Raw genomic sequence first — 14,750 nt, forward strand, 5'->3', positions numbered from 1 at the left:
CACCAAGTATCACGCTTGCCCCAGGGTTACAAACATTATACTCTCCTCAAGGAGTCCAACAAAGAAGGGATTAGAAGGAAGAGCTTTACATTCATTAAGCTCTTCCTCCGTTCCCTGGTGACTTCTTGTCCAATCCCCGTAATACCTGATAAGGGAAGGCGGGTAAGACCCCGCTGGTCTGATGATTGGAGACCGAGGCTCCAGGGTTGGTCTAGAGCCCTACAGGTGAGTACACTGGTATTTGCGTTCAAATTGGTATAATACGGACATCCCTTTGAAAGTTTCTTGAGAAAGCAAAAACCAATAAAAAATAAAAAGAAAGAAAAATCACCTATTATCCTACATCTGTAATGAAAAGAATAGTTTCATGCTTTGGAGAATTTCCTTCTAATTTTTTTTCTACACACAGGTTAAATTTTGAATTTTTTAAATGTTTCACAGCTGTAAGCCAAACGTGTTGTATTGCATGTCGTGGAACCACAACACCACCGATTCTAAAAGGCCCCATTATTCCAGACGGCCCAAGGAAGAAAAATCACTGCCTATTAGACGATGCCACTGACTGAGACATGCTCCGATTTCAGTGATGTTGCAGGGAGGGTAAAAATCGCAAGCCTTAGGATACATGACCTGTTCTGCAGTCCACAAAGCCCACACTCACGTGGTCCACCTCCAACCGGCAGGTGAGGGTGGCTTCACAGTACAGGGCCCTGGATCTCACCCCAGTATGAGACAGGCTCCTCGTCTGGGTTGGGAGGCCCCCCTCGAAAGGGAGAGTGGTGTTTGTCTTTCTCACACACATATTGCTTTGCATACAGTAGGCACCCCCCAAATATTTCTTGGTTGAATACATCACTAAAGCTTCAGAAGAAATTTACCAACAGAAGAAGGTAAGAATTACCACCACCCAAAGAATGGTGGAAGCCCACGTTTTGCTGGTGAGAGTGGATTTGTGTGACTGTACTTGGGGAGAGAAGGGAAGAGATGGATGGAACTTTGCACCAGAGACACAGACGCTGGGCTTTCCAAGGCCACTCCCTTCCTGCAGCCTCCACTTCGCCTTGTCTTCAGCTGTCCAGGCCTGGCATCAGCGTCCTCGCCCAAGCCCGGCTCCGTGGTGCTGCTGGATCCCGCTCTCTTGGGAAACCATTCATACTTAATTACACTCAATTTGAGCATTGATTTAGGTTTGTTTAGGGACAACCACCCATTAATTTCAAGTAACAACTCATGCGAAGCAAATTCAGGAATCAGTAGATGCAGGTAGAGAAGAATTCTATTTCTCAGAAGAGGCCGAAACAGTCTAAATGGGCAGTATCTCTTTTGCTTTTATAAGAACATCCCCCAGAAGGTAAACAGCTGTGTATAGTTTGAGTCTATATGATTTGGCAATTCAACTTCCTATGATGTTCACTAAGATATCTGCCTGAATCAGCAAAATGGGTTTAAATAATGAAAAGAAATTAGGCCAGACTCAGTTCTTCCTGTATGTTCTGAGTTAAACACAAGGCCCACACATTTTGAAAACCATCACGATTTCTCTCGCCTTCCTTCCCTCCTCTTCTTCCTTTGTTGCACTGATCACACACGATGTGTAATCCGGGCTCAGAACCAGGAGAGATTAAGTCGGCTGTGAGATCAAGAAAGGAGTCAGAGAGCAAGTATCATGTCATCGTAGGATGGAGAGGACCCAGGCATATGGGGACAGGGGTCAAGACCTGTGCACGGGCAGAAGGCCTCCTGTCAGTCCCTTTTACGTGACGTTTATTGTTTAGAAAACAAGATGCTGTTGTTAAGGCCTACCCAGGAGATGTTAAAGCTCTGGGTCAATAATGGACCCTCACCTTGGGCCAACCACTTTGGGGTGTCATAAAGCATACCACCTTAAGGCCGAAGCCAGGAAAATGCTATAAGACTTCACACTGACTAAGTGTGAAATTTTAGAGGGAAGTCATAAAAGCCAAAACTTGCTGTATAAGAGAACATTTGAAACCCACAACTGGTAACTAAGACAATTGCTTAAAAAGCAACAGTGCAGTATCACTTTTCCAAACTCGAGGGACTGACAGCTCTTCACTTACCATGGACGTGGATTCCATTTGGTTGGAAAGAAGAGCTTGTTTCCGGCTGATAGGACTTCAGGTGTGATCCTGAGGGCTGCTGGGAGTGGGGAGGCTGCGTTCTCTGCATTATTGAAGAAGGAGCTGAAACCCTCCGAGGACTGATGTGGTGAGGAGATGGAGCAGAAGGTGCAAACCTGAGAAAACAATTTGAAAAAAAGATTGGTATAAAAATGTTAACTTTCACATGTACAGAGAAAAGATAAAAAGAGGTAAGATGTGATCTCGACTATCCAGATAATTTCTAGGAACAAGGAAATAAATGAGATTCAGCACTAAAAGTCCAGCATAAGAAGTGAGTGTATAAATGTGGTTTGACTTTCAAGTATAGCACCTAGAATCAATTTTGTTGCTGCCTAAAAACACTGCAAAGTATTTTACAGAAAATTCTTTAACAATCCCTCTATTAACTAATTCAATTTTTATAAACTTGGATCCTCGTTAATGAGCTCATAGTAAAGTAGAAATAACCCACTAAGAATGAGGGGTGCAGGGGCAGCAGAGAAGTAAAGGGGGTGGAAGGGACACCTGCTGTGAGCGTGAAGGCCCTGGGAGTGTCCAGAACAACTGCTGACAGCTCATAGCAAGAGAGATGCCAGAAACATTATTTCAAAAGCCAAAAGGACTCAAGACTCTTGAGTAGTTTGAGGCCATTTACTCCAGAAGCAAGCAAACAAAAACCATGAACACTTAAACAGAAGCTTACTGAGAAAAACATAAAATGTTCTCATTGTTACTGAAAGTAGAATGAATCCCATTTTTTAGTGTTTTAGTGTCCTCGACTGTTTTTGTTTTTCAGTCTTGTTTCTTTTAAACGTGTACCCCCCAAAATAAATATGGTCAGAATATTTAGCCCAAAACAGAGGGTTTTTTTTTAATTCAAAGAGTAAATTTTAAAAATCTGATGCAAAAGTAAACGAACACTTGATGCTGAATATAAATTGCAGGGATTTACAATTTTTCTCCCATGGAATATCTCATTCCCCTGTTACATCAGGACAAGATGACATCACTCTAATTCACTCTGAATTACAGCAGTGTCCCAGAGCCAGAGGAGAGACCGTCAGAAACTTTTCCAGGTCCAAGTCTGTCCCCCAGTTGACATTTCACAGGTTTCACTGAACACAGCTTACCAGTCTCTTCTCTGGCTTTTTTCACTTTTATAAAACAATAAAAGACTGTCATGCAAATAGGCACACAACACACTAGAATTTTTTTAAAATCACTGCTTACAGATAACACAAAAGCAAATCACAGAATTGAATCGACCATTTCCACTCATTCAGTGGAGGAGTTTATATAACCTTAGCATGAGACATGGTTCCCTGGCTTGCCAAAAACAAAAAAACAACCAAACAACAACAAAAAAAACCCACACAGATTTTAAAGGGCTCATAAAGGATTTTCTGGAAAAAAACTGAAAAAAGGTTTCTGCAAATATTTATCTATCTCTGTACACCTTAAAAATGTCCGATGCTTGGGGTATTTACTTGGTTAAGGAGGCCTGCTCCTGCCTTCTGTACAACTGAGCTTCCCAACCTTGCAGTGAGGTGGGCCAGAACCACAGGGGTCATCTCACCTGCAAAAGTAGTACTCAAACTTAGATTCTGTCCCCTAGCAGGAGAGGTCCCAGTCGAGACACACAGGATGGGGGAGGATCAGATGCACAAACACTGCAAACGGCAGGAGGAGCGGATGGATGTCCGATGCACCTGGAGTCCGGGGCTAGAACTGGGGCTCTGCCCCTTGCTAGCTGGGTCATCTCGAGTAAACTACCTGATTTCTCACAGCCTCAGTTTCAAGCATAACAAAAATATAATCTTGACTCTTACTGGGGACTGTAAAATTTTCGGCAACATTTTTATCTGTCCATTCAAGAGGTAGTTATTGAGCTCCAACCAAGTGTGTGGCAGTGTTAAACACCAGGAACAAAGCAATACATGCCACACATCCTTGTCTTTGTGAACCTTCTGTTTTACTGTGTGTGTGGCGAGGGGCGGGGGTGGGGGATGAACACATCTGTTAGTGAACTATGTACTGGGCTGGAGGAAATGAGTACTATGAAGAAAAATAAAGAATGGAAGGTGAGGAATGGAGATGGATTCTGAACCAATTTAAATTTGGAAGTCAGAGATATCAAAATACTTGAGACAATGAATGTCTGACACCTATAGATGATCAATGCCTAGTTATGGAATGGCTGTTCTAAGGAGAATATAAATTTAAGGTATCCCTGACATTATCACGTACCCTGCACTTGACAGTCATATATGATTGTGGCTGAAGCAGTGTATTTGAATATGGAATTGTTAAAATATAAAATCTTAGGACTCTCTTTTCCCTCAACTATTCAGATATGGAAACTAAGGGTCAAAGAAAGTGAGGCATTTACCCTGGCTAATTTTCTGGTTCTAGAACAGTTAGTCACGTTATGTGAGAGTTAGTCACGTTATTTCTTGGTACCAGGTTTTCCCACGGAGTATTGTGAGTTCACAAATTCATACAATCATAGAATGTTCTAGCTGAAGGGCACTAGAGCACCATCTATTTGGATGAGACAAAGAAGGCCCAGAGACATGGAAAGATTTGCCCAGCTCCACGCTAATTCTCCAGATACCACTTTATTGCAATATGGCAAGATGCCCTCTAGTGGAGATTCGAAGCAAGGCAGACAGGTGGGGGTGAGGAAGGATGAAGGGGACTCCTGTAGGCCTTGGAGATTTTGATCCTTATCACCAGCGGCTGGGGATGTATCAGCAACCAACTGCCCCCAAGACCATGCAGATAGTTTTCTCAGTTTGCTTTGGTGAACTTGCTCAGTTCTGAACTGGGGTTCTTCATGCTGAAGCTGGGCCTACACCCTTTCTTTTCCAACTGCGTAACTCCTTTCAGGTGAACACTCTTTCCTCTGTAAGTCCAAAGTATTTTCTATGTCTACCGGTGATCGTATTTCTCCAAACGAAATTTACTCGAAAACTGTGTTACAAGTCAAGCACATGTCATAAATATGTCCTACTTTATTTGTGCAGTCCTCAGTAAGCAGTTCTGGCAAGTAATGTGGGACTGTGTGTTTTAGTACGGCTTTGAGGGTTAACACTTTGAAAAAAAGGTGTTTACATGATCCACTAGATTAAATGTTGGTTGATATGGGCTTTGGATAGATTTCCCCCACCCTCCTTCCCTGGGGGTTATGGGCCTCCCAAAGAAGGGAGAATACACCAGCACAGCTTGTTTCATTGTATTTGTGTGAAAAATATTATTGATTTGCTGCCAGAGAGGAGAAATAATGGATACAAACTGGTCTGTGGTGGATTTGGGGAGGTATTTTTTATTCCCCCAAAGAATTGTGGGTATCTTCTGTGGTGGTTTTAAAATTCATCTGCAAAAACTAATCAATGAAAAATGGCTTTAGCAGTTGGCCAACTGCAGAGGGGAAAAAAGGAATCCTTTTCAAAACCGAAAAAGAAAAGCAGTTTTAAGGATTTCACATTTGATTTAACATCTAACCTCCCCCCCCAATGATAATACCCCACTTTGTATAGCCAGACAGCACTCTGTTTTAGTAGACTTCAGTGGTCTTTATAACGATTTATGAATCACTCCATGAATTCCTGGCTGATTCATCTGGGTGACTATAGTATCTACTTATACTTCCCTTCTGTCTCACAAAAGAGACACTTGGACTCAGTTCAATCCAGATTTGTCCCCGAATGAATCACAGCACGTTACTGGGGGAACTGCAAATTGAATTCTGCTTCTGAGACAATCAAGACCAGCTTTCAGAAATGAAGAAACAGCCGCTGGGAAGTGTGGGTAATTGCAACACTGTCCATCTGGGCAGGACCAAAGCAGGCCAAGAACTGTAGATGTCCATCTGAGGACTTTTCCAAACTAGTCAAAGAGTGGAATCCAACCCCTGGAAGGGCTTGGTGTTTCTTTCTCCTTACAAGAGGCTGGGTCAATGTTAACTATAAATAATTTATCACATTGGACAAGACCAAGACTCCAAAATAATTGCCAGAACCTCCACAGAGCACAACAAATTGAGGGCTGTGAATGTGGCTGTAGGTTAAATGATTGCCAAGGCTTTTTAAAGAAGACTCACATATATACTATAATGAACACTTGTGAGAAATAGAAAGGAGAGAGTGTTCTGGAGAAATGTTTCTCCATGTGGGTATAGGGAGTCAGCTCTAAGTCAAGACAACAAAGGAACAATGCCCAAGTCAGAGTGTATTTACAATATTCCCCCACCCAAACCCTAGGAATAAAAAAGGGAAGAGGAGAGGACATCCAGGATATGTTAGAAAATTGAACTAATGCAGGACACACTTAACTAAGAGCTGGAGTATCTTGCCTGGAGAATTGGCTGTGACTCAATTGTTTGTCTATTTCAGAATCTACATGATAAAGAGAGAGGGAAGAAAAGTCTGATTCTGCCAAATTCTCTTTACAAAAAGCTCCAGCCAGAGGAGAATTTATCCAGAGTGGTCTTAAACATTGATGTCAAAAATAATGCTATGGAAAAAAAATCTGCAATGATATCATCCCTCTGGTAGTTCTCTGTAGGTCAGTCAAGGGGATGAACTCACAGCCCGCCTGGTGGCAAAGGGAAGACTCGCTCGTTTAGCACAGTGTCAGGCATAGAGTTCAGTGAGCTTTGCAGTGGGATGCAGTAAATTAAACACAATCTTCCATCAGAAGAGAGTGGAAGGAGAATGCTAGATGAGAAAAGGGAAGAAAGAAGTGTTATTTTTGTCTAAACATGAAAAAGGGAGGCGTAGGTAGAAAAATGGCCTCTTCCATGTCTTTCTCATAATCTCAAATTGCACACACCAGTTTCCCGACAATGTCTGAAGGCCTTTTAGAACTATTGGGTTGGCCAAAAAGTCCATTTAGGTTTTTTCTGTAAAATAAAAGACACGCTTTTCATTTTCACAAATGACTTTATTGATTTGGATGTTTTGAATTATGTCAGCTATCTCCTGCTATTGGCTTCTAGTGGGTAGAGGCCAGGGGTGCTGCTAAACATCTTTCAATGCATCAAACAGCCCCACAGCAAAAAATTATTTGGCCAAAATGTCAATAGTAGCAAGAAACTTCACAAACCACTTTGGACACATTTGGTCGGTCACAGCACATTCTCTGTACATTGCACAAATCTTTTTTTGCCTTTCATTTGCATGTTTACTTTTCCTGAAATAATAAAGCATAATATGCTGAAAGTGCTGCATATCTTCTTCCATCTTCAATATTAAAATGGCTACACAAAAATTCACCAATTTTGATTACATTTTTAAATGCACACTGATATGACTACTGTCATAATACACCCTGACAAAATTGTTTTGAATGAAGTTAAAGACAACTAAGCGCTAGTAGAGCCACAGCACAGAGAAAACTTAATGAACTTTTTGGCCATCCCAATAACTTCAGAGTACGGTAGCACTCTCACCAACCACAGCCAGGTACCTTTCAAAGCCACTGCCAAATGAGGCCTCAAAAGTAAATATAATCCATAAATTTGAAAAGAAACTAGTGGGTGGTGGTTTGGTCAGAAAGAACATGTGCTGTTATTTGTCTAGAGAAATGAATGAGAGGAAAAAACATATATTTAAAAATCCACAATTAGAGAAGGGCTCTTGGCTCTCTACAGATGGAAAGAACATCAAATCCTCAGATACTTACTCCCACTTGTATCTCCAGCGATTCATCCAGTATTATGCAAAGATAAGTGCAGTGAATGTTGGTTGTTGCTACTGAAGAATTATTCTGTTGAACAGAACATTTTTCCCGTGGACATGGCTCCCACCTCGGTGCCAGTCCTCGTGTCCAGGTAGATGGTGCCTTACCCAGTTGGTCCAAGTGTTCAGCTGGATATGGTATTTCCCACAGACCACCATTTCCGTTTCTAAGAGAACACCTTATTTAGCAGAATGACTACAGTCATTTACTCTGAGAAGGTGATTAAAACAGGGAAAAGGTTTTCTCCTTGTAATTATTCAGAAAAACAACCAAAGACTATTTCTCAGAAAATTAAGCAAAAAGACTAATCCAAGGAACTTTGTCTTTTGGTTTCTCCTCACCTCAATAGTCTTCCCCATCATTAATAAACACACTGTCCTTCACTTGCAAAAAGATATATGGTCTCTCAGCAGCCAATGCCCTCAACTGTCCCCACTTGAGGGGGAAAAGATGAAGTTGATTTTCAGGTCACACTGTTATAACATTAAGCAGAGGCTTTCCTTTGAACAGCCCTTCCTACGTCAGAGACGAGGCACTTTGTAATATGTGGATGTCTTAACTCAGGCTACAACGACTTGCGGGCTTTCTCTTGGGGAGTTCTGGCTCCATATGACTTGCTGTTTCAGAGACAGTGTATGAAAAGAACACAGTGACACATTTGAATAATGTAATGGCTTAGTTTGAACTCTCTGTTGCTGCACGCTAATGCCCTAAAGTAGAGGTTGCAAGAAAAGGAATTCTATTTTACCTCAAGCCTCCCTTGTTACTGTCATGACTCACTTTCCTGACTGAAAATCCAAGGGGACTAAAAAAACACCATCTTGGGCTTCACATGACGTAGATTTGTTTGGAATGTGGGAACAAAATAAAGATGGCTGATTTGGCATTCAGAGGTGAAACAACTTTCCTGGCATTTAAAAAATATAGTTCCTTTTACAGACACTCTAATGGTTGCTTTGTGAAGAGTGGTTGTAATTAATCTAACATAAATAACCACTGTGCTTTCCAATTAAAAATACATAGAAAACAGTCTGATGCGAATGGATATTTGAACCATGAATCAAGCTGTCTGTTCGGTCGAGTGCCACACGTATGCACACATCAGCGTCTCTTGCTTTTCCATGAAGTGACCCAGAGGAGAATGTGGAGATGGAAAACCAACAATCATCTGCTCAGGGTTACTATTACCTTTCCCAGAAATAATAAAGGAACCATAGTCATAGCCCTGCCTTCCACTGACATCCATCCATTCCACACAGATTCTTAGGTGCCCCCCTAATTACTGAGGGGAAAGGACTGTGAACAAGGTCGTTGTAAGCATGATGCAGTGTCAGCGCTCAGGACGCTCCCATTCTAGCGGAGTACAAGCAAATCATTGAGCAGGCAGTGTAAGTTCAGGGCATGTTAAACCTATGGAGAAAAACAGAACAGAAGTGAGGAGCAGAGTGAAGTTGGAGGGGGTGGTTTTGATGGATCGGTAAAGAAAGGCTTCTCTGAAGAACGAACATCTGAGCAGACACCAGAAATGGAGACAGAAGCCATGTCAAGTTTTGGTGAAGTTCACTCCCGCAGGTCTCAGGAACAGCAAGTACAAAGGGCCTGAGGCTAGATGAGTTGTTTTCCAAGAAGCAGTATGAAGGACTGTGTGTCTGGAGGGTATTAAGTAAGAGGAGCAGTGGCAAATGAATTTGATGAAGACCAGAGCATGGGGGACCACGCAGAATTCAAAAAGGACCTCGGCTATATGCCAAGTATGGCTGGGGCTGCGGGGGAGGGACGTGAGCAGGAACTCCTCAGTGGTTCAGTTTACCTTTCACAGGGCACACCTTGTGGTGGAGCAAAGGCCTGTGTGTCCTGATGGTGTGAGAGTGGGAGGCTGTGAGGAGGCGAGATGGACATAGGTTGAGATGGGAAGGGATGGTGGTGAACTAACGTTGGAGAAGTAGAGCTGATTCAACTTCAATGTGTTTGAGCTAATAGGATATAGAGCTTAATCAGATGTGAGAGTGTTTGGGAACAAAGGAATCAAAGTTGACTCCTAAGTTTTTTAGGTTTTTAATTTAGGACTTTTCCCCAATGGAGCCATTCACAATCACTAGGTAGGTAAGAAGAAAGTAACATTATCACCAATTTCCCCATATGTGTGACTACCAGGAATAAATCAGTGTGGCACATTTAAGAAGCTATTAGCATGGTGAGTACCTCCATGAGGAGAAAGTTCGTTCCAAAGTCAAATAACCCAGATGCTATTTGCCATAAAGAATGAAGCACTGCTGTGGTCATGGATCAATATTTAAGAAGTTTAAAGACTGATGGACTATTCTGCCCTGGAATAAACGGGAGGAAGTACTAGGAACTTTTGGTACCTCTTAAAAAATAGAAAACAAAATAAAAGAAGAACAACAAGTATTTCCAATCTAAGACCCAAAGCTCTAATCTGCATTCTCAAGGCAAGGATACTGGAATTTTCTGCCTCTTCACTGCTGCCAACATCGCCATTAGAAACAACAGCCATTTCATTCAGTGGTTCTCAAGTAGAGTGTGTGTGTGTGCACACATGTGTGTGCATGTGCACGCAACCTGTTTTGAGAAGGTAGATTTTGGACACCACCTCTCCTAATCTTGGATATATATGAAATCGACCCATTTGTGGGATGCCAAGTGAGGAAAATGGTTTGTTTTCTGAACAGAAAGTGCTGCAGCCAGAGAGAGAGGGAAGGATGCTCAGAGTCACCTGGCAGCCCGAGAGCAGCAGAGGGTCGGACGCTGACAGAGGATGATGTAGATGCCGACACGCAGGCTGTTAAAACGGCTAGTGGAGAACTGTGTTTGTTTTTCGACCATAGCTTTTCTCAATCATTTCAACAATCAAGACTGACAAGCTTTAGTTTTAGGAGCGAAAAGCCAGGTCTATCTGTCACCCTGTGAGTTGGGTATCTTTCTACACCTCTGGGAAAGAGCCTGTTAGGGGGCCTTTCAGGGCAGTGCTCACTGGGTAAACTGCAACTAAGTCATGAGGACCCGGCAATGTGGAGGCCTCTTAACAATATCCAAGTCTTCTCTGATATAATGAGACAAGTGAGACCAAGATGTTGACTTTAGAGCCCTGAAGTGCAGATGTCCGTCACTTTGTCTCTAATATAGAGGCTTCTTTTTTGTGGACAATCAGTGCCTCTTCAGAACTCTGATATGTCCTGACTATATAAAACACAAACTTTGAGTTGAAAAGGACAAAACCGTCTTTTCAAATTGTATTAATAAGGAAAATAACATAAACTTCACTGTGTTGCCTCACCATTCTAGGACATACAAAGAACAGGCTTCTCTGCTTGAGGACTAGAACCGTTTGGCCACGCCTCATCATTTCTGCTTGCACTGGGCACAGACTCCACTGTGAACTCTGGCTAGGAGGGTAACATAACAGGGAGGCATTTGGAATACATGCCAGAATCACCAGGGTGTCCTAATTAGCCAAATAAACAAATCCTCGTCCTCAAAAGAAAGCCCAAACTCTTTTTCATGCAGCTAATGAGGTTCCTCCCACATTTATACCTGAAGCTCCATCCCTGCCCCTTCTCTCCTCTGAGCTTTTGCACATACCCATGTTTCCTGGCCAGCTCCTACAGACCTTCAGCCTTCAGGGAGACATTTTTCCTCTATTCCTGCCTCCCTAATTTGGGGTTGGGTGACCTTTCTGAGTGTCTCCACAGCCCCTGTGTAGCACACCTTCATGACATCCTAAATCATGGTCACCTTTGACCTAGCTGTCTCTCATTAGACTGGACACTTTAGTCTTATTGACAAATACACCCTCTGAGTTCAGCTTACTGCCTGGGACACAAATACCAGCTGAGTGAATGACTCAAATGAATGAACCTCATGCTGAGACAGGTTTTCATAAGCTTTAATATTTTATATTATGCTTATGATTTTTGGCCATCATTGCACATTTACTAAGAGATTAAGAAGAGAGAGGAAGACTATGTGGACTATGTGTCTGTTTATGTGTGTGTGTGAGACTGTGAACAAGCTGAGTGTGTAAAGATTCCCATGTCCCTGTGTTCTCAGAAAGTCCAGGAGAGGGAAGGACAGCAAAACATCAGGTCCTGTTTTGAGCTGTTCAGATGCTACACATGCAAATCAGAGAGAAAGGTATCAGGCTTCTAGTACTGAAGACACAGGAAGAGTGTGGGGAACCCCAGCAACGGATGGTGGCGAGGGACTCTTAGCAATGTGTGTATGTGTGCATGACTGTATGTATTAGAGCAACTATTTATTTTGTCAATATATTCAGGTTACGCAAGATGGTAGGAACTCCGAGAACAGCGATCACCACCATCCAGACCAGTGACTCCAGGGGAGTGCTCCTTTCTGGGAACTGGTTCTCAAGTATTCCCCAGGCATTCTGTTTCCCAGGCATTCCCCTCACTGACTGAACCTGGTCAGTGAACCTCCTCACTGATCCTCTTCCCTGGTTGAAGCCTCCTCAGCCCCTACCACTGAGCAGTGCAGCACAGGGCACTTGGGAGGTTACAAGGAAACTTAAGGTTCCTGCCTCAAAGAACAAATAATCCAGTCAGCAAAGTGACATCTTAAAAATGGTAAACAATTAAACAGATAAAAAGAACCAAGGGAGTTAGCTGGGTGACTTGTCTCTGTGACCTGCAAGAGGTAAGAAGCCTTTCTGGGTTCAGAAAGCTCCAAAGAATGAGTAAAATTTAGTCAAGATATGACAATAAAGAAGTCGTTGAGTAGAGAAAGATCCTGAATTAAGATGCAGAAACAAAGTCAGTGAGTAGGCTGGTTTGACTAGAGCAGTAGAACCTGACAGCTGTCAGAGGGAAGGGGGTGGGGGCTGGTGAGAAGGGTGAAGGAATTCATCAAAGAAAGAACGAAAGACTCACGGACACAGACAAAGGTAAGGGGATCACCAGAGGGCAGGGGAGTGGGAGAGGTAGGAAAAGATAAAGGGGGACAGATACTGATGGAAGGCGACTTGACTTGGGGTGGCAAACACACAATACAATATACAGACGATGTGTTATAGAACGATGTGCCTAAAACCTACCTAATTTTATTAACCAATGTTGCTGCCATAAGTTTTTTTTTTTAAAGAAAGAAAACAATTGCTGCTATCTTTGACCCCTCAGCATCCAGGAAAGCTACACTACGTTCTCAATTAGAAAAGGCCATCTCTGAAGACCAGCCCTGGTTACTCAAAGGCACAGAAAGAGCACACAAGTATCAAAGTACCTGGAATTCTAGCAGCATCACAGCTGAAATGAATAAAAAGCAGTCAGGCCTCCCGAGATGCGGTACGGACTCACAAAGTTGGCATTCCTCATTTGGTTAAGATGTTTTGACTACCTTCTCAAGAACAACTGTCCCTAACGTTCTCTGCTGCTGATTCCTGTACTCGAGGGTTTGCTCCCTGAGGAGGCCTCATCCTTTCCCTGCTTTGGCTCTGAGGTGGAGCTCACAGAAAGCCACATCACTGTGGTCCATTCGCCCGCCCCTTAGGCTCTGCCACTTGGACTACAGAGCAGTGTTTGCAGCCTCTTCAAAACACACTGGAGCAGCTGACGTGCAGGTAAGATGAACCAATGCCACAAACCCAGCTGACTTATCATCGGGATGGCAAGATTTCTCCATCTCAAAAAGGGACTCCCATCTCTGTTTGGGGGTTTTCCCCTGGTCTGAAAGACATACTATGACATCCAGTGCATTAGCAATTCCTAAGACACTGGATCCTTCTTACAGAAAGCCACTGTTTTAACACACCACTGGCTTGTTCAGTAGGACGCAGTAAAACACCACTTCCCATAGTGAGTTTAGATAAACATTAGGTGATGTGGTTGATACTGCTGAAATCACGGCAATGATGTGTCATTAAGGTAATTTTTCAAAACAAAAATGGAACCTCATCAAACTGACAACTTGTTTTTACGTTACTTTATGATGGTTTAGGAGTCAAAGAGCCTGATGCTAACTGGACAGATGTGGTGGACCTTTCCTGGCTTCTGACAGTGACTCAGCTCATTTTATTAACAAGTTAAAGCTAAGTAAATTATGAATCAATGCCCACAAAGCAGGAAAAAAATGCCAGTTTCCCACTAAAAATCACCAAGTGTGATAAACTTGTTTCCGTTAAGAAAACTGCCAGAGTTTTTACTGGGGGATTTCCCAAGCAAATAGAGGCAAAGACATATGAGCCAAAAGCGGAAGGAAAGCACATTTCCTCTCCATGTTTTTAGGCAGAACACTAATGCAAACACAGTGGATAGTCCAGGGCAGTTTCATGTCGTCCTCCTCTCCAAACCTGATCGGAAGAGATAACCTTCCACACACTTGCCCATTCCCGTTGGGCTGGCACAGGACGGGGCACACAGTCTGTGGGGACAGCAGAGCAGCAGGGCAAAGCCACAGCGGTGACACGTCCACGTCCATTCACCCAGCCATATAAAGTGACACCGTCTCCCCCTCCTCTCCCTCTTCCCTTCCGTGATTAGTCACATTATCAACCACTGTCATCATTTAATATCCTCTGGCTTCTGAACCTGCACCTCTCAGCCAAGCCAAGGTTACCCGTCTCTGTGCTGGCAGCAACGTTACTCGTGTCCACTTCCTGCCATGTCCTACGCCAGGTGCCTTACCTGCTTCGGTTCATTCACCTCTAATTCCCTACGAGGTACAAACTGAGGGTCAGAAGAGCTCAGAGACACCATATCACTAGGTGGTATTACTGCAAACAAGACCGCACCACCGAAAGGTTTACAACAGATCCATTTACTAAGAAACAATCATACTAATCCAAACTACACAACATTCAATAAAAGAAATGTCCCGGGTTCTTAAGAAACTGTCAGTGTCAAGAAAGACAGTAAC

General features: G+C 43.0%; 1 protein-coding gene across 3 annotated transcripts in view; it reads right to left on the reverse strand.

Moving 5' to 3' along the window:
* GLIS3 (GLIS family zinc finger 3) overlaps positions 1-14,750 on the reverse strand; it is a 464,054-nt gene that overhangs the window by 27,264 nt on the left and 422,040 nt on the right. For all 3 annotated transcript variants that reach the window (XM_037061760.1, XM_037061758.1, XM_037061759.1), the window contains one exon: positions 2,082-2,257. In XM_037061760.1, coding sequence (XP_036917655.1) covers positions 2,082-2,257 — 176 coding nt within the window. The remainder of the gene's footprint in view (positions 1-2,081; positions 2,258-14,750) is intronic.

The sequence above is a fragment of the Sturnira hondurensis genome, unplaced genomic scaffold, assembly GCF_014824575.4.
Source record: "Sturnira hondurensis isolate 20B ecotype Veracruz unplaced genomic scaffold, ASM1482457v3 Scaffold0013515, whole genome shotgun sequence".
NCBI classification, from domain to species: domain Eukaryota; kingdom Metazoa; phylum Chordata; class Mammalia; order Chiroptera; family Phyllostomidae; genus Sturnira; species Sturnira hondurensis.